The sequence below is a fragment of the Plutella xylostella genome, chromosome 13, assembly GCF_932276165.1.
Source record: "Plutella xylostella chromosome 13, ilPluXylo3.1, whole genome shotgun sequence".
In the NCBI taxonomy this organism is placed as follows: domain Eukaryota; kingdom Metazoa; phylum Arthropoda; class Insecta; order Lepidoptera; family Plutellidae; genus Plutella; species Plutella xylostella.
The window spans coordinates 1,347,374-1,367,659 of NC_063993.1; the positions used below are offsets into that span (position 1 = coordinate 1,347,374).

At 43.5% G+C, this 20,286-nt stretch overlaps 1 protein-coding gene across 6 annotated transcripts; it reads right to left on the reverse strand.

Annotated features, from left to right (window-relative positions):
* Positions 1-361: 361 nt before the first annotated feature.
* LOC105396652 (coatomer subunit beta) lies at positions 362-19,445 on the reverse strand. 6 transcript variants are annotated; one of them, XM_048624833.1, is made up of 24 exons: positions 19,273-19,445; positions 18,656-18,754; positions 18,115-18,214; positions 17,078-17,207; positions 16,752-16,814; positions 16,113-16,219; positions 15,527-15,734; positions 14,984-15,121; positions 14,247-14,439; positions 13,983-14,057; positions 13,684-13,868; positions 13,009-13,149; positions 12,084-12,236; positions 11,661-11,764; positions 10,986-11,173; positions 10,403-10,566; positions 9,516-9,648; positions 9,101-9,244; positions 8,486-8,647; positions 6,639-6,691; positions 6,424-6,516; positions 4,197-4,286; positions 3,802-3,954; positions 362-749 (listed from the first exon to the last, which is right to left on the reverse strand). In XM_048624833.1, the coding sequence occupies exons 2-24, from the start codon at positions 18,744-18,746 to the stop codon at positions 660-662; spliced, it is 2,958 nt and encodes a 985-aa protein (XP_048480790.1). In that variant the 5' UTR covers positions 18,747-18,754; positions 19,273-19,445; the 3' UTR covers positions 362-659. The 6 variants fall into 6 exon arrangements, with proteins under 6 accessions (XP_048480790.1, XP_048480791.1, XP_048480792.1 ...); XM_048624834.1 differs by lacking the exon at positions 16,113-16,219 and adding an exon at positions 10,166-10,252 and having other exon boundaries at positions 10,490-10,566; positions 16,645-16,814; XM_048624835.1 differs by lacking the exon at positions 16,113-16,219 and having other exon boundaries at positions 11,661-11,761; positions 16,645-16,814.
* Positions 19,446-20,286: the final 841 nt, after the last annotated feature.

The window sequence follows — 20,286 nt, forward strand, 5'->3', positions numbered from 1 at the left end:
TAATACTAAAAGGTAAAGTAGTAACATGATAATAGTTTGAAACAAATGCAGCGCGATTCCATTTCATCGAACAACACACTCGTCATAGTTGGAATGGATAGTTGACCGGTATTTTTAAACACTGTCCTAGATTGCAAGTGGAAATAAAAGACTATTACATTCTCTACATCTCTAGTCTGTATAAATAGCCAACTCATCGTTTATTCAGGGCAGTAAAACATTTCTAAAACGATAGTGAGTAATTTTTTTACAATAAAATTGTTAGCAATCTTTCTTGTACTAAATCTACAAGATTGACAGGTTTATGTAATAATAATAAGATTACGGTAAGACCGCATGTTTCCTGAACTCCTTATCGGTTTAAAAATGTTTTCGCAATCCCGTATCATCATTAAATTTATACAATGACACCATCTTATAAATTTTAAACAGACATAAAATCTAAACAAAAACAAAATTCTAATAAATTCATATCAATATCAATCTCGCCACGATAGGGAACCGACATCAAAAAAGCACTAGAACTAAATCCACTTCACCAAACATGACACTTACGCAAAGTCTACATTCAGTATTCGCACCACCAGCACCAGTTTGGGCCGCCGTGGTGCGTCGGTCAACTATCCGGCGTTCCCTTTACCTTTCCTCGGGCCGTGGCATCAGGCGGCGGGCGTCGGCGGGGAGGCCGACGGCTTGTGGGCAGCCTTCTGCATCATGTTGATCTTGTCGCCGAGGCTTAAAGCCATACCCTGGTGGAGATTTTGAAAAGGTAAAGGTAAGTATTGTTTTTCTAAATAGGGCTATATCTACCCTTAACTAGGCAGAGTCTGTATGTATGTATGTATATGGGTGTCGAATAGCTCTGATATATATTATGTCCAGAAACGTTCCATTTTAGGTTGGTGATAATGAGATTTATCTACTATGGATCGTGTAATATTTTTATACCTCTACCTCCTAATACCTCAGAGAATATTTTTATTGTGAATAATGAAATAGAGAAAGAATCTGTGAGGTGAATTGGCAAAGGATTGTTCATAAATATGTAGGGTCGAATAGAAAAGCTGTCAACCACTACCAGGGTGTCCACTCAGAATGCCCCAAAAAAATTCCCTGACTTTTCCCTGACTTTCCCTGACCATTTCAGAATTTTTCCCTGACCAGAGATCAAATTAAACAAAAGCTTGATATGAAAGCTTTGCGTTCATTTGCTTTAATATACTTATTTAAAAAAACTTCGACTGCGTAAATTATTTTTACAGGAAGCTGTAAAAATGGTATATTTAGCCAAAAGGGAACAATTTACACTTGAACAACTTAAAATCCGCGAAAAAAATGCTTTTCAGTAAGTACCATCTTTGTTGGTCAGGTGAAGTTTTACTATTGACAAACAAAAAATATGAGCGCGAATTTCAAAAACTCGTAGAACAAAAGTTGTTTCGAGTGACCTCCTGAGTCACCTCATTTCGGCTATGTACATCATCATCAGCCTATAGCAGTCCACTGCTGGACGTAGGCCTCTCCCAAAGCACGCCACTGGATGCGATCTTTAGCTTTCCGCATCCAATCGGCTATGTACACCTACCACTATTGCAACATTCTGTATAGAAAGCATGCAAGCAAAAAATTATAAAATGAATTATAAGTAAGTAGGTACTTGTTTTTTTTTACAACAAAGTTTAAATATGTTTATTTAGCCATAACTTATAATTCTTTAGAACTCTCTTTAACTCACGGGCAATGAAAAGGTTCCACTGAGAAAAACACCAAATTACTCCTAAACGAAAAAAAACTAGCTTAATGACGCCTTCTGCAACATCGGAGAACGTTTAACAGAGCACCAGTATATTACCAACTAAAAACAGTAACATTTTGTTCAAATTTTAAATTAAATGTTTGAAAACATTGGGGTCGTTTGGTGTCTTCATTTTGTGAGTGGAACTTTTTAATTGCCCGTGAGAGTAAAATGTTTTTTTTTATTCTGTTACTAAAACTTGTATTGGTGATAAGGGTAAGGGCCTTCAAAACCGAAATAACTCGAATAAAGCGAGTTTAGCTATGTAAATACCATATTTTATTTAATTAAAACAAAACCTAAATAAAATAATATCGGATGGGCGCGACGCCTAAAAAATGTCATTAGGTGCCGTGTGGAGGCAGCGCTTCTGCATGCGCGCCCGCTGCTGTCGCAAAGTATGAGAATTGATCGATGAAATGAGCGCCAACAGCGCGTCTGCACCAACACATTCTATGGGGACTTATTTTTCATCACGAAGTTCTAAAAGTAAAACAAAAACTGTTCACAGCTGAGTCACCCGCTTTTGAAAGAAATTGCATTAAGGGGACATCTATTCTATTCTATTCTCTGTGGAGATGTAAGTACCTGCACCTGGCTCTCTCGAGTGGAACCTTTGTGCATATCCCCAAGGTCTAAACTGCCTTCCTAAGCTTGGACCATTTCCCACCACGCTGGTCCACTGCGGGTTGGTGGGTTCACATATCTAGATGTGCTAAATCTAGATATGCAGGTTTCCTCACGATGTTTTCCTTCACCGTAAGAGCGATGGTATACATTTTACTTAATTTAAAAGAACTCATTGGTACATGTCAGCGCCGGGATTCGAACCCGCATCTCTTGCGTGAGAAGCGGGCGCTTACCCGACTGAGCTATCACCGCTCCAGTGGACATCATTTTACTATTTAATAAACTATGAACTTAGTCTGAAATACTCTGCAATCTGGCTTACGAGATTTTATTTTATGACTTATGTATTTTACGTAAAAAATCTAAGAAAAAAGAGTAACAAGAGAAAGAAAGAACTACAATTTTGCAATAAAAAATGCATTACTAGTCATTTTTCCCTGACTTTCCAGGTGGTCCATCAATTTCACTGACTTTCCCTGACCACCTTGAGCTTCCCTGACTTTTCCCTGACTATCCCTGACTTTCCAGAGAGTGGACACCCTGACTACGTGATTTCTGATTATGAATTCAGAGAGTTTTGTAATCAGTACAGCTGAAAACTACCGACCGCCGTACTTAAAACTTCCACTTTCATTAATAAATGTACACTTTCGACTAATTATGAAATTAAATTATACACATTCAGGCAAACTGCCATGAGATAAGCTCAACAAAGTCTTAATTCATTATAAAATGCACGCATTGACTTTACAGAGACAGTGAAAATCTCGTGAATTCGCTAGTCACTGGACACTATCACGATTCTACGTGACACGAATTTTGGCTTGTAGCCCGATTGGAAGAACGTTTATTTTTGTTAGTTACTAGCTTCTTTTCCACTGCTATGTTATCTGTAAAGACCTATTCGGATACACACGTTATAAATACGTTACAGCTGCCCTAATAAGTATTCGCTAATTTAACATAGTAAACAACTGAAAGCGGTAACGAATACGCATATTATAACCCCAAGACTAGTGGAAATCGAGTTAATATTAGGAATTATTTCATTCAGAAAAATTGTCCATGAATGCAATTGAGGAGTTCAAATCCGCCTTTCAAAATTAGGTTTTTATGATGACTTTAGTGTCTGGCTTGTGAGAATAGCTGTGCGATAAGTGCGATGCCATAGAATAATAACTAGTGGCGATGCTCAGGATTATGGATTATTAGGATGCTTCAACCATTCATCCATCCGTGCCCTGCATCCATCTCCGTAAGTAACGGACTCATCAGGTTTATTTAACTCTCCAAATGTTATGTTTAGGCTAATCTAAACAATATTAATATTTTCTAAATCTAAAGCACCTCATTCACTCATTCATTAATTCACTCACCTGGCTCTTAGCTCGTATCCTCACATGACCCACGACCGGTGCGTCGGGCTTGTTGAGCGCTCGTTCAATGCTCAGGTTGGCTAAAGCGTCTTCACCGAAGATGGATCTAGCGTACATGTTGGCCGCCATGAAGCCGCATTGACCGGAGAGCGCCTGTTGAGTGAATCATGGAAAATGTTAGGGTCTAGTTTTTGGTCTATATTTTGTCTATCCCACGGGCAAGTTGATTGGGTATTTTACACATTGGTTTATAGTTAATACCAAGGAATACAGTATAAGTTTAAAAAAATATATGTTTCTTTTATTCAAGTTAGTTTTTGCCGTTCTTTTATCGCCTTGCATCTAATGTGACATGATATATTGGGTGGTCTTTGGTACTTTTAAATTCTTATTACCTTTTCTGGCGTGAGACACTTCATGTTGGTAGAAGCGAGGAGGTGCTGCAGGTATTCCTTCAGGTCTGTGATGTTGGTGTTCACGGAGACCTGACAAAACAAAGAACTTCATTAGTATCCTAGAATTATATTACAACAGACCTGACACAGGGTGACCCGTTTGAACTTTTTTTCGAATTTGGAAAAGTTAGGGGTCTGAAAAGTTGCGTATGCAAACATTGTTTTCGTATAAAATAATAATAAAAATATTGAATACTACTTTTAGCCCTCTACCGAAGGTCAAAGTTTCAGTTTTTTGTTAATATTGCCCTAGGTTCCATTTGATTGAGTACTAATTTTATCGGTCGAAAAGTGTCGAAGTAACACTCGAATCATTGACAGTAGGTATTATTGTTAGTCAGTACTTGAAATTTTTGGAGTAATTTATACGTAGCTAGACTTTAAAAAATCATTCTCTAAGTGACAAACTTCAGTACTATTGCAGCGCTCGGCTCAAAAGTTATTTGATTGAAAATAAAAACAACGAGTTCGAATTATGTTACTAGGTGGATTGCAGTGTATTGTTTAATTATTGGAGCACCATCAGAACTCAAAAATAGTGTGTTAACAACGTATTTACAATTGCTAAGATACATAGAGCATGTAAGATATACCCTACTAAGTGCAGGCGCTGCAAAGCAGCCGGCGATTTCCGATTGTGAGCAAAGACGATTGTGTGCTTCCATACCGACAGTGAGTACCTTCGAGTTATTCAGTTACTAATAAAATTGAGTACAATGAGTACCTAAAGCTGAAACGATGGCCAGGAAAAAATAAAATACAATTTTACATGTTATAGTGCAAACATTCCAAAACAGGATTACATCTGGTTTGTTCGACGTCGCCAATTGCAATTGTAAATTGTTAACTTCATGCTGCTGATCACAAACTAATAAAGTACCCCGTAAAGGGCAAGATTTCTTGAATGATCAGCAAACGGACCGAAAAATTACCATTAGTACGGTCGACTTAGTTGAAACGAGAAAACTTCAAAAAAGAGCAACCGAATAGTTAACGCCAACAAACACTGCAGACTGATATATCAGTATATATATATATCAATTGCAGTGCAACCGGAACCCCCAACGAGAAGCCAGCTGATTAAAACGATACCACCACCAGTATCCGAGGACACTCCTATGAGGAATGAGCCTTCAACATCTGGACTTTCGATATGTAAGAATAACATAATTCCGATTCCGGTTTTGCAACAATTTATGTGATTGACATGGCATCTCTGACCAATCAGCAGCCGCTGTCGCCACGGCCGTCCTCCAGGACTTTGGGCTCGTCACGAGTGAAGCGGAGCAAGAGAAACAGTCCGGCATGACATGCAAAAAAAAGACATTGTCATGCAGAGAAATTCATTTTTGGCGATGATTATCAAAGATAGACGCCCTATCAGAGAACTAGGTCTAAGAAGAATCATCGAGGCTCGCAAGGTCAAAAGTAACTCTGTTCGAGTTTTCAAGTTACCAAAACTGAACTTTCAAGCTGCTGACTACATTGACATAATTTTGGATAATGTAGTTATCTTACGAAGGTTTGAAGGGAATGGTCGAAAAGGAAAGGTTCAATGATATCGCTATTCCAGCATTCCCCTGTCACACCCAGGCTGTGGAAAGATGTGTGAAGTTAGTGACTGAGTTGCTGGTCGGCTGGCCGGTGTCAGTTGCTGGACCAAAGGCCGCAGATGGATTGATTCGGACCAAATTAATGTCTCGAAGTAAAATGCCTACTTTTAATTTTAAGGGTTGTTACAAGGCTTGGCAATTTTTTTATTTAGAGTTTATTTAATATAGTTTTTTAAATATTTTTTGCTTTATTTGTCTTTAATACCCCTAATATTAGATAAATAATAACGAATAAGGTACTAAATAAAATAAATATAAAATATTTAAGACGTACGATAATTCGAAAAATATTCAAAATTCCAGACCTGGTAGAGGGCTATAAGTACCTATAAATCCAAAAACTAAAAATGCAGTTTTAAACTACGCACTAATACGCAACTTTTGAGACCCCTATGTTTTTGATATCTTGAAAAAAAAATACCTCCATACATCAACGGGGCACCCTGGCTGACAGGTCTGGTAATTTTAGGGCGAAAATATAATTTTTGTTTTGTTCTGGATGTAGTTAACCATCTCAATGTGGATGTCACTATGTACTGCGCGCGTCCAGTTACCTTGTTCTCCCACTCGAACTCGGCCCACATTGAGCGGAAGTCGGCGTCGCTGCACGCGGCCGGCTGGATGTAGTCCACGATGTCGATGTGGATGTCACTATGTACTGCGCGCGTCCAGTTACCTTGTTCTCCCACTCGAACTCGGCCCACATTGAGCGGAAGTCGGCGTCGCTGCACGCGGCCGGCTGGATGTAGTCCACGATGTCGATGTGGATGTCGTTCAGCACCACGACTCCTCGGTCCATGGACGCGCCCGTCACTTCGTACACTGGGGGGGAAAGAAGGTGATGTGAAAGTTACAAATTAAAATAACAGTCAGTACAAGATACTGGATTTTTTGTATCTAAGAAGTGTTTTGTGTGTACTGTGTGCAGGCGACAAATAAAAGATTTTATTATTATTAGGTCCTTACATATGAAATTGGCGTTTTGTCGTACTGGCCACTTTGATCTCAAATATTACCTTTATGGTTAGGAATTCCAAATTCAAATTCATACAGCTATTTACTCATGCATTTGTGTTTCAAACCCCCTAATTCATTTGTTTTTTCTTCTTTTGTTTTTTTCTTTGTGTCACTCTGTTTACAAAATGGAAAACTTGAAATATCGCGTTATTTACGAGTATGAGTTCCACCGTGGCACCAGTGCTGCAGAAACGGCTCGAAGGATTAATGATGTGTATGGTGACGGTGTCGCAAAAGAAAACACAGTGCGTTTTTGGTTCCAAACTATTCGTTCTGGAAATTTCGACCTGCAGAACAAGCCTCGTGGACGGCCGGAGACCAAAGTTGATAATGAAGAATTGAAGGCTATTGTGGAAGCGGATCCATCGCAAACCACGTCCGAGTTAGCTGCAGGCTCCGGTGTTAGTGATAAAACTATTCTAAACCACTTGAAGCAAAATGGGAAGGTGAAAAAGCTTGAAAGGTGGGTACCTCATGAATTGAGTGAAGCAAACCGACAAACGCGCGTCGACTGCTGCGTTACGTTACTCAACCGGCACAATAATGAAGGAATTTTAAATCGAATCATTACCTGTGATGAAAAGTGGATCCTCTACGATAATCGGAAGCGCTCATCGCAATGGCTGAACCCTGGCGAACCAGCCAAATCCTGCCCTAAGCGAAAATTGACTAAAAAAAAGTTGCTTGTAAGTGTTTGGTGGACTAGTGCCGGTGTCGTTCACTACAGCTTTCTTAAATCTGGCCAGACGATTACGGCAGATATCTATTGTCAGCAACTGCAAACCATGATAGAAAAGCTAGCTGCTAAACAACCGAGGCTGGTCAATCGCTCTAGGCCACTGCTGCTTCAGGACAACGCTAGACCACACACTGCACAACAGACGGCTACCAAATTAGAGGAGCTTCAATTAGAATGTCTTAGACATCCACCGTACTCTCCGGACCTTGCTCCAACAGATTACCATTTGTTACGCTATTTGGATAACTACTTGCAAGGAAAAAAATTCAACTCCGATGGGGCAGTCCAAACCACCTTCAAAGATTTTATTGATTCCCGCCCGAATGGTTTTTTTAGTAAGGGGATCAATGAACTACCTATGAGATGGCAAAAGTGCATACATAGCAATGGTACATACTTTGATTAATTTAATATATTTCATTTAAAAAAAAAAACGACTTTATGTTCTTCCTATAGAAAACGCCAATTTCATATGTAAGGACCTAATATTATTTTTTTACCTATCTACGCTCTGACATTCGAAATCCCATACATATTTGATGACTGCAAACGAAAACCAACTTTACTTACCAGACATAAGCGAACGTCAAAAAACCATTAATAAGATGGACAGAGTATAGTTTAAGTAATAAACTGTAGCCGATCATGTTTAGAGCAGCATTGCAACTCCAAACAATATAACACAAATGGCCTCTTGCATAGATTACCCGCAATCATTTCGTGAAACTTTCAGCAAATACTGACACTCTTGCTGTCGTATCCGCCTATCCCTATTGGTCCATATTAGTAGCCATACCTAATAGCTTGATTTGACCTTTTGTCTAATGCTATTGGAATAAAGTTAGATATGCATCACTCACCAATATTCCCAAATATGATCCCGTTCTCCGTGGACGCCACCTTGACGTGTGCCTTTATGGTGGCGTAGTCTCGCGGGGCTAACACCACCGAGGCGGGCCGCTCCACCAATCGCAGGTCTCCTAGTGTGGCCAGCTCCACTGTGCAGTTCTGGAGCGTATCGTCTGTAAATTAAGGTTGAGGTTACATTGACGTGTGGGAACAATTGAGAGTCTAGTGTAAGGGCCGCTCGACCAATCGCAGGTCTCCGAGTGTTGCTAGCTCCACTGTGCAGTTCTGGAGAGTATCGTCTGGAAGATAAAGGTTTCATTGGAGTATCTATTGTAAGAATCATCAGTCTAGTGCAAGTGTAAGGTAACCATGGACCAAGGCTGTACAATAAATGTCCGGTGGGATAAATAGTTCTCGAGTGGGGACCACGAACGGGCCAAAATATCTTGGGACATCCTTCTAACTTCTAGAACCACAGGGCACAGATACCATTTAGTGGCTGTATGAGAAAGGCCCAGGATATTTTGTGGCATTTCTTGGGGGCGGCAGCAGTCGGTGATTACGGGCTGAAGTTGGCTAACGATGACGAAGCCTGTCAGCTGCTGACACTCTGACTGTATACTGACCGGTCTGGTTAACCACCAGCACGTCGAGCACGATGTCGTACTGGTTGACGGCCACGATGGCCTCCGCGTACACGGGGTCGGAGAATCCTGTCAGCTGCGTGACCTTGGACAGCTTGCCTTTGTCCTCTCCTTGCCCGGAGCGACCTGGGAAGGAAAAAAAGTATGAAATGGCACGAATTATCCGCACGATTTTCTTAGTGTCGGTGACAAACACTACAGCTAAGTAGACTAGGGTTTCTCACCGTGGTGAGTATTAAGAGTTTGAAGAAGAAGCACAACTTCTCATTAGCATAAAAAGTTTTCCTATGGAAACCCAAGCATGAAAAGTAGTTTAAAATGTCTTGAATTCCCTTCCTTGAGTCTTCTTACGCGTAAGCCTGTGAATTTATTCTCAATAGACCCTCACAAGACTCACCGTCCAGCGCCTTGGACAGCGACACCTCGAAGATGTCGTGGTGCGTGTTGGCGGCGCCCGCGCCCGCCAGTTGCGAGAACACGATGCCTTCTTCTACGTCCACTGTGCGCTTGGCTGACGCTGCTTCGCGCTCCTGGAATATTGGGCTTCATTTATTTATTTATTCTTCATTGCACAATTTACAACAGAAATAATGTACAATCAGGTGGACATAATACTAAAAGCATTTTCTGGCAGTCAACCTGCAGTAGGTACAATGATAGGGTAGGGTAGGGAGAGGCGGTATGAAGTTTGCCGGGCCAGCATCCGACATAAGTAGAAATCCATATCACTGGCAGTTATTTGGCATGACGGCAAGCTTGAGAGCAGGCGTGACCATGGGTTACGACCGTCCTGATTTATTTGATTACCTTAGCAGCAACATCATCCGCAGCGGTTTCCTTCAGCAGTGCTTCAAGCGCCTCGCCGCTGCCGTCGATGGCGGCTCCTTGTAGAGCCTTGGGGCGCCGCGAGCTGAACCACTTACACAGACCTGCGAGCTCGACTATAACCGCTGCCTGAAGAGGTCTACATGACTGGTGCGTCAGTTACCTTGGCGGTGAATATAGCAAGATTGGCGTCCTTTTAATAAAGTCCTTTTATGTAATTACCTTAGCAGCCATATCATCAGCAGCGGTTTCCTTCAGCAGTGCTTTAAGCGCCTCTCCGCTGCCGTCGATGGCGGCTCCTAGTAGAGCCTTGGGGCGTCGCGATTAGAACCACTTACATAGACCTGCGAGCTCTATAATAACCACTGCCAGAAGAGGTCTACATGACTGGTGCATGCCTTGGTGGTGACAATATAGGAAGATTGGCGTCCTTTTAAAGAGGTCCTTTTATGTAATTACCTTGGCAGCCACATCATCAGCAGCAGTCTCCTTCAGCAGTGCTTTAAGTGCCTCTCCACTGCCATCGATGGCGGCTCCTAATAGAGCCTTGGGGCGTCGCGAGCTGAGCCGGGCGCAGAGTGCCGCGTGCTCTATGTCGTCCGCTGTTAGGGTTGTGCCGTTGCCTGTGGATGAAAGAAAGGTAACTTAGTTCTGCTCAAATATTATGGAAGATTATACAGGGTGCTGAAAAAGTGGTATAGATAGCCGAAAGGGGGTGACTTAGAGGATAATTCTTTTCATATACCACTCCTGCAACACTCTGCAGAAATTAACATAGCACTGGTAACAAGGCAAGAGTAGAGTAACTTAGTATACAGTAAAAGAACTCACCAGCATTAATCTTATAATGCGCCAGTAGCCTAGCAGCGAGGTGAAACGCCCTGTTGGCGTCCCTCACAGTGGCCTGCTTGAGCGACACCTAAGCGAAGGCGGAGCACCCTGACGTCTTATACAGGGTGTTTCTGATCACCATAACAGTGTTGGCTGTCCCGCAAGTGACTAACTTATTATATCATAGCTATAGAAACGAAAAAATACTTACCAGCATTAATCTTATAATGAGCCAGTAGCCTAGCAGCGAGGTGCAGCGCCCTGTTGGCGTCCCTCACAGTGGCCTGCTTGAGCGACAGCTTGGCCAGCGCGGAGCAGGCGCAGGCGGCCGTGAACGAGTCGCCTGACGTGAGCGCTGAGCGGAGGTTGTTGGTGGATGTTGATGCAGAGGCGGCGGACCTGTGGATTTAGGGTAGAGGTAGAATTTATACATAAAGTGTGTAATCAGTCTCTAGTGCTTGTTGTCAGTGTGTCAGATAACTGTTTCTTTATCTTTCTTAATATTAATTGCCATCTTAAGCTTTGGTCTGATGATCATGACGCAACAACGCTGCGTTATGCGGTATGCATTGCCGGATACTCAATCATATAAAAGACTTGAAGGGAATATTCTCTTGTTCCGTCGCAGTATGCGTCAGGCAGCGGCGAGGGGCAAGCGCGGTGAAGTGGGTAAGTGTACTCACATGCACAATCCCGGCAAAATCAACTGACCACCTCCGCAGGGACCCTAAATGCTGCGTCGTGACGCTGCGTTGCGGTGCATACCACAGCGTTATGCGATGAACAGACCCAAGCTTTAGTCATTTAAAAAGTGAACTGGCAACCCTATGCTGACAACTTGACGTCAATATTATTCGCTGGTGGATCCCTGAAAGTGTATACTCACGAGGGCAGGTTGAAGGCGGACTGCGACGCGTAGGTCCCATCACTAGTGACCAGCTGCCGCGGCGCCGCGGTCGCCTCCTGCTTCGCTGCGGAATCCTCCGTCTGCTGGCGAGAATATGGTATTTGTAGAGAAGGGTTTTAAAAAAGACAGACATAAATGAGGAGAAGTGCGTCTAGCACGATCTGTTAGCGTTATTTATGCGAGTGGCAGTCAGATAGTTGCTTCAAAAGTCTTATCTTGTCTAAACAACATGTGTGAGGGGACAATTGGAATAGTACGCTACATTACTATTCAAATGCAAAAAAATATTCATTATTACTTACAGTTTAAAAAAACCTGTATTATTAGAGCCCCTCTCTCTTCAATGTGCCAGAAGCAATTGTGACTAGTTCTTAAATCTTATAAAATATACTCTAGTCTCACCTCTTGCTCCCCCCCTATAGTAGGCACGCAGGCGGCCACGGCGGCCAGGGCGGCCTCGGCGCGCGCCTCCGTGTCCGCGAATTGCGCGAGTAGCCACAGAGCTGAACGGGCCACCTTGCCCACCTTGATGTTGCCGATTGAGTCTAGGAGACGCTGTGGGGAGAAAGGGGTTTATTAGTTAACTCTTCGGTATTGATTCTTATTATTATTATATGAGCTAGGTATATGAGACAATAAAGTCATTTAGGAAGTAGAAATGGACACTCACATCGCGCAGCCACAAGAGCGAGCGCGACGGAAAACTTTTGTCATGAAATGAAATAAAATTCTTCTTCAACACCTGGTAGATCTGTCCGAGGAGATCCGGGAAGGGTCTCTGTATGATATAGTCAGATACAGTCTGTCCCTGACTCCCTGTGTCTATCAATCACCTGGTAGATCTGCCCCCTGAGGTCCGGGAAGGTCTGCAGAGCCTCTCTAGTGAACAGCAGCACGTCGGGCGTGGCCGGCTCGCTGCCGTCCCCGAGCAGCTCCAGCAGCGCGGGCGCCACGCCTCCCCCCCACCCCCGTCCGTGCATATAGTACACGGGGACAGATTTGGTCGAGTAACTACGACACACCGGACAGATCTGTCCCAGTGTGATATAGTCAGCGGACAGATCTGTTCCAGAAGGGCTAGTACGGAGCTCATTTAAGACGTCACAAGAGTTTTCCATCGCGCTCACTCGCATCGCGCAGCCTCAAGAGCGAGCGCGACGGAAAACTCTTGTCTCGTCTTAATAGCGTCCTGTGCTACATGGCCAGTCTGTCGTAGTTACAAGACAAAGTCCCTGTGTAATATATGCACCGGACAGATATATTATGTCCCAGTGTGATGTAGTAACAGGACAGATCTGTCCCCGTGTGTCATGTAGTCAGTAGTCACCTGGTAGATCTGCCCCCGGAGGTCCGGGAAGGTCTGCAGAGCCTCTCTAGTGAACAGCAGCACGTCGGGCGCGGCCGGCTCGCTGCCGTCCCCGAGCAGCTCCAGCAGCGCGGGCGCCACGCTGCCGGCCACTTCTGGGAACTGTTGGGGGGAGAGGGGGGTTAGTGTGGGGGTAGAAATAGAGGGTAAAAGCATGTGTACATATAACTTTTCAATGACTCAACTGCCACCCGCCGAATTTTGCGGAATGTAAATTTCCTACTGCCAGAACTATTCAAGGTGTTGCAAAAAGGGTATAGTAAGCCGAAAGGGCGTCACTCAGGGCATTCTGAACAACTATTGCTCTTAACTTTGGCAAATTTCGTACAACAAAAGTTGTTCAGAATGACCTCCTGAGTCAGCCCCTTTCGGCATAGTATACCTACCACTTTTGCAACACCCTGTATAGAAAGCTAGGTAGTGGATACACCGAAGCACTCGACGCACACAATAGATATCGACACCTACTTAACAGAAAGCTTAATAACAGTGTCGACAATATCATCACGTGATCACCTTGGATGTGGCTACATGTGTAGAACGCGTACTAGTAGCTGTCAGTGCGTGACGTCACGCGTCGTCGCTGTCGGCGCCTCCTCGCGTGACGTCACTGCGTGTAGAACCAGCAGCACTCACCTGCAGCGCGGCCTTGTGCAGCGCGCGCACCAGCAGCTGGCGGTACTGGGCGGCGTGGTCGCTGTCGGCGCCTCCTCGCGTGACGTCACTGCGTGTAGAACCAGCAGCACTCACCTGCAGCGCGGCCTTGTGCAGCGCGCGCACCAGCAGCTGGCGGTACTGGGCGGCGTGGTCGCTGTCGGCGCCTCCTCGCGTGACGTCACTGCGTGTAGAACCAGCAGCACTCACCTGCAGCGCGGCCTTGTGCAGCGCGCGCACCAGCAGCTGGCGGTACTGGGCGGCGTGGTCGCTGTCGGCGCTGGTGGCGCGCGCCGCCTCCTTGCGCAGGACTTGCACCAGCTCGTCCGCGTGCCGGGGGGTTACGAGGTCCAGGGCTGTGGGTGAGAGAGGGTGGGTTAGAAATTGTGTAGTAGACAGGGATGATTGATGAGAGCATGCATGCATGCACAATGAGAATGGGGGTGATTATGAAATTATTTATGTTGGGGCTTATAATACCGTCTATCTTCTTCTTTTGTGGGTTCCATCTCTTATAGTATACCGGTAATATTTATAATACTAACCTAGTTGTAGAGCCTGCGCGCGCACATCCAAATCAGCTGATTGCAACACCCTCAGCACGTCCATGGCGAGCGCGGGCAGCGCGCGCGCCGCCGCCTCGTTCTGTCGCAGGGCTCCGAGCCGAGAGAGCACGATTAGTTTCACGTTGTTGTCGGACTCTTTGACTATGAGGTCGATGTAGCAGGATGCTGCCGCCTGCGGGGAGAGGTTTGGTAAGTAATGTCATGTACCTAATGGGGATAAACAAATAAAAACTAATTACAGATGGCGCCTTAGGCGACTGAGCCTAATACCCCAGTTCTAAATGGTTAGAACCAGAAAAGCATACTCGCTGGTGCTGCCAAAGTTTCACTTTTCTTCCCCATTGTTGTGTAATGTGAAACAAAAATTTGCAAGCTGAAGTTGTAGTGGACTGGCGGTAGAAGAACTAGTGAAATGTGGGGTAAACGAGTTCCAGACTGAAAACCACTGATAAGTATGCGTAGCGTGGGACACCCTCCTTGATTTGACATCGTAGCGGAAACTGGCTAGATGAGAAAGACCACGCTCATATAGTATTGTAGCGCTCGTAGGAATAGGTCTATGGTTACGAAGGGGTATGAACGAATTGTGTTATTATTATTTGAAATTTACCCTAAGGCAGGCTGAAAACTGAGCCTCATAGCGCTAGAAGAGCCACGATTCCACCCAACAATTATGTAATTAATAATTTTTGTTTGATGCCGACGACATACAGTACCTTAATAGCGGCAGGCGCGGTAGACAGCGTGACCAGCGTGCCGGCCGCCTCGTACCGAACCGCGGCGCTGGGCGCGTTCAGCAGGCCATACACTGTGCGGATGAAACGCGAGCGTTCCGACGGGTTCGCGTGGCACACCTGAGGGGTTAATTGGGTGGTTAGGAGAAATTTGGGTGTCTTTTGAATTTCAAAAACGGCTATACGGCTTTGGACCTATCAGGTGAGTACAAAGACTACCCCTTCGGGGATTACAGTCGTGAGCATAGTATGTATTTTATGTGAATTTGAACTAGATAAATGCTCAACCTTGACGATTTTGATAACCTCAGTGTTGCAAGTTATTTTTAATGTGACTGCGACCGCGCAACGTCTGGATTCTCATGCAATTAGTGCCTAATATTAAATACAGTCTATTTTGATTTCTATCTGAGTTTGAGCAAAGTTAGGAATACAGTCTGGTATGCTCAGAATTTGGTATTCTGCGAATCTGGTATGATGCTACAGAGGGAAGATAGATACTAGAAGCCTGACACTCAAACTCACCTTATAAATGAGCTCCACAATAACCAGCTGCAATATATCCCCGAACCCAGCCACACTATCCAGTCTATCCGCCAGGTAGCTCAATGCTCGCTCCTGTTCTGCATGTAGCAGCATCAGGAAGGCATTCCGTTTGCACGACATGTCCTGTTCCGTCTCTAAGAACTTGCCGATCAGCTCTGGAGCGTCCGGGATGAGGAAGTCGAAGTTTCTGGTGGGGGAGAGAGACAGGGTGTTAGTTGGTTTGGGATTTGAGATTGTATGCTGCACGGAGGAGATAAACAAAACAAACAAATAATTAACTAAATTAGGATACAAGTCTCTCGCTTATGGAGGCTTCTCATGCTTCTCACTTATACAGGACTAGCTGTAGCAATAGCTACTAGTGTAGCTGATAATCGTAGCAATACTCAAAGAAAACATGTCTCTCCACATGTATTTATACATTTTAAATACCGCTACGATTCTGACACTGTCTCTTGTTTCTTCTCATTTGGCTACTCACCTGTAGATAGTAAATATATACCCAGCACCGCATTCCTCCTGACATTCTCCTGCAGTCTTTTGTTTCTTCTCATTAGCTACTCACCGGTAGATGGTAAATATAGCCAGCACGGCATTCCTCCGCACATACGAGTGCCGGTGCTCGAGGCAGGCCCTGATCGCCGGCATCAGCGGCTCCAGCAGCTCGGGCTCCTTCAGCTTGCACAGGAACCGGAGTCTCTCCACGTGTATTAAGACAATGTAAATACCGCTACAAATCACTCGCTGTCTCCTGTTTCTTACATACATATGCTAACGACTGTAATCCCTGAAGGGGTAGTCAGAGGTGAGTCGCAAGCGAGTCACCCGCTTTTCGCTGTACATTTGTACTCAGGTGATAGGTCGCGAGCCGTATCGCCATTTTTCGCCAGCCGTATAGCCGATTCTCCTGTTTCTTCTCATCTGGCTACTCACCGATAGATAGTAAATATAGACAGGACTACATTCTTCCCGACATTCTCCTGCTGTCTATTGTTTCTTCTCATTAGCCACTTACCGTTAGATGGTCAATATAGCCAACACGGCATTCCTCCTGACATTCTCTTGCAGTCTTTTGTTTCTTCTCAGTAGCCACTTACCGGTAGATGGTAAAGATGGCCAGCACGGCGTTCCTCCGAACATACGAGTGCCGGTGCTCGAGACAGGCCCTGATCGCCGGCATCAGCGGCTCCAGCAGCTCGGGCTCCTTCAGCTTGCACAGGAACCGGAGGGTGGAGCCGCGGATGAACTCGTTCGGGTGTTGCAGGTCCTGTGGGGTAGGGAATGGAGGAGGTTTTGTAGTTGCTGCTGTAGGTGGTCTGGTAGTGGTGGTTTACATCCAAGATGTAAAGTAAAGTAATAAGGGACAAAGTAACTTTTGCTGCAGCAAGTTTTATAACTTTGAAATTCACTGTAGCCATTTTTCCTTACACAATGATTTTTCCATTTCTACTTCTGACAGGCTGACGTTCACCTGATAGATACTTGCTTTAACAAACAGTATAGAAGCTACTGGTATGGAATACCACCTACCTTCCTGTATGAGTCACAGACAAGGATCATCTCTTGCAGCAGCTTGCCGTCGGGGGTGGTCTTCGGGACGATCTCCCAGAAGATCAACAGCAGCTTTTTGATGGTGTGGTCTTGCAGTGGCAGCACAAACCTGATTAGGGAAATAATTTTATTTAGCACAGTAACATACAATAATATATCATCATTATCATCATCACAACCCATCAGGTCTCCACTGCTGGGGCATGGGTCTCCTTCCAATGAAGGAAGGGTTTTAGGCCTAGTCCACCACGCTGGCCTAGTGCAGGTTGGTGGACTATATACAGCATAGAAACAATGTAAAATATACTGTATTGAAGTTTCAGCTTTACGTTTTTTAGATGCTGTTCATGTTCTAATGTTATCCACTAATTAGTCCCCATTTCAAAAGGGCTATTTTCATTGACATATAGTCATTTTAGGGCCAACGGTCCTCAGTCCACAGTTGTCTGTGACGGAGAGATAGTCTTTGTTTCTTGTGATAAATATGCCTATTTTTGTTGTGAAAGGCTACAAAAACTATGATATGAAGGTCAAAAAGGATTATGGAATATCGTATCATCCTTAATTAATAAATAAACACATTTTAAAGCGATAATTATTTTACTACCAAAGTCTACAATGGCCGCATGATGTAACCTTGTATAGACGTCCGCATTATAGTACCTACTATTCGATGACGGTTAAATATGAACGCATGTACAAGGTCGCGTCGTCAGGATAAGTAGCTTGGCTCTGACATAGTTCCAACAAATTATGACAGATGGCAGTTATTTTGCTTGTATGAAGAAGGTTTGAGTAAAATGTTCTGAAGGGCGTATCCTTCCTTTTGAAATCATTGGCTATTTTGGTCTATAGAGAAAAATGGAGGCAACTTCAGAGCCATCTTTTTACCTTCTCTTCCTTATAATTACAGTATTGTCAATAGTGTATTGCCCATTCATAACTGTACTTATGTCTAGAGAAATCAATACTGAGTCAAGATTAATAAATAAGAAATTAGATTGTGGTGCACATACCTGATGATGACCATGAGGATACCGGGTATCTTCTCCCCAGAGAGAATGATACCAATGACCTTCTTTAAAGCCTCAATCTTCTTCTTGATATCACCTCTCTCTGTAAAATCAGGTAGATTGTAAGTAACAAAACCTGATCAAAGAGGAGATTGCTGTTTTTGTGGAGATTAGTGTAATTCCTTGGTGTAGAGCCATTGTTGTAGAAGACTTTATTTAGTACTAATTCAGTTTTTTTGTGATTGAATGTCTTGTTTCATGAAAGAGCAAGATTTGCAAAGAAATATGCTACAGACAAGATTTTGTAATGAGGCTGTGGCATGATCATTATTGGTGACCAGCATTTTTTTATACTTATTCGGATTATATTTTTCATACCCATAGCACATGGTGGTAAATACTACAGTGTTCTAGTGTTTCTGATGCTTTTATAAATAAGCTTTACTTATAACCATTACTTACCCAAGTTTTATAAATAAGCTTTACTTATAACCATTACTTACCCAAGTTTTATAAATAAGCTTTACTTATAACCATTACTTACCCAAGTCAATCTTGAGTTGCAGTTCATTGTAGGGCTCTGCATCAGTTGGGAAGTTGATGAGAGTGTAACAGGATTGCTCCACGCCCCCCATGCTGCTAGCTGCAACGTAATTGTGTGATACAGTCCTAAACACTATGTCTATGAAGTTGCTTTTGGGCTTCTGGATGTGATTGGGTGTATTAATCATGTAGAGTATGTAGACATTGTAACCAAAAGTATGGAGTTATAGAACTAGTTTATGGTAGTATAGGTTCTAACAAACATGTTATGCTGTATGAGGTTAAATAAACATAGGTAGCATGTAGTATCATCAACATCAATATCCATAAATAATGAAACACTTCTGGACCAGTACCTATGCTATTATGGATGACTGATAGGGTAACATAAGTTGATTTCAAAAAACATGATCATGAAATATTGTTACAATCTCCTGTGAGGAAAAAGTCAGTATTGGGTTAGTAGGTCATCTTGAGGGCAGGTTGTTGTTATTAATTCTTAATATTTGAATTACCATGGATTTAAAATCCAAGATTATATTGGTAATAAAATAAATGTTGATGATAAAAGCCGTATAGAGTATCCGGCCACTGCATAGACCATAAAAATGCACCTACCTTATTTATAGCACGACGCCAAGTTGGAATAGTTTAAATAATCACTTCCACTCCACTGATAATCTTTTAAATCCACGAAAATAGTATTAAATAGGGAAAATAACCAAATATTGATGGGAATACGTGTCCGTTTTTGTGTTTGACAATGGCCGATTGTCAATTTGACATTGGATATCAGCTTTCTGACAGATGTCAACGTGGAAGCAATCATGTTGTTATCGACAAAACTCGGAATAATAACACCCCCGCTAAAAATAATAAGTTTCTCCCTTCTACACAAGTATTAGGTACCTATGTTCCTTGGTTTTCCCAAAATCTCTTACATCGATCATGCAAATGCAAAAATCTCTTTCTTAGACGCTGAGCCGCGTCCACGACGGTGACGACAGCGGGTGAAGCGGTACCGCTGTTGCCGTGAACACGAACGTGTTCGTTGAGTGTGCGGCAGCACGTGCGTCTTGATGGAGTTTATAGATTTAAACTCCATCAAGACGCACGTGCTGCCGCCCACTCCGCCCACCAGCGTTGTGAACGTGGCCTTACACATTATAAGTAATCAATAAACATTTGATTTGTTATCGACTTATCGCTGTGCTGCCTGGTACTAACAGACGACCGAATGGCGTAGTGGTTAGTGTCCTGACTACTGAGCCGAAGGTCCCGGGTTCGATTCCCGGCTGGGGCAGATATTTGTTTAAACACAGATATTTGTTCTCAGGTCTTGGATGTGCCCGTTTAATGGCAATAGGCCCGCCCCCTATTACATTGGGACCACAGATCACCCCCAATAGATTCCGCCTAATGCGACATTTGCACTAGGTATGGGCGTTATTTCACGTCACTATTTACAATAACTGGCTACGGGACATGTAACCGAATAACCAGTTTCTAGATATACGACAAGCTAGTGATTTTTGTAACCTAGTGATTTTTGTAACCTAGTGATTTTTGTGACCAAGTGATTTTTGTAAACTGGACATGGGCGTTATTTCACTGTCACTATTAACAATACGT

What these genes read in the sequence shown, in the direction of transcription:
- LOC105396652 (XM_048624833.1), bottom strand. Translation starts at nt 18,746, where the DNA reads ATGGGGGGCGTGGAGCAATCCTGTTACACTCTCATCAACTTCCCAACT. An exon ending in GCTATATTTACCATCTACCG is followed by an intron (nt 15,735 to 16,112) that starts GTGAGTAGCTAA and finishes CTCCCCCACCAG; the next exon opens with AAACTTCGACTTCCTCATCC. An exon ending in TTGTGGAGCTCATTTATAAG is followed by an intron (nt 15,122 to 15,526) that starts GTGAGTTTGAGT and finishes TTAACCCCTCAG; the next exon opens with GTGTGCCACGCGAACCCGTC.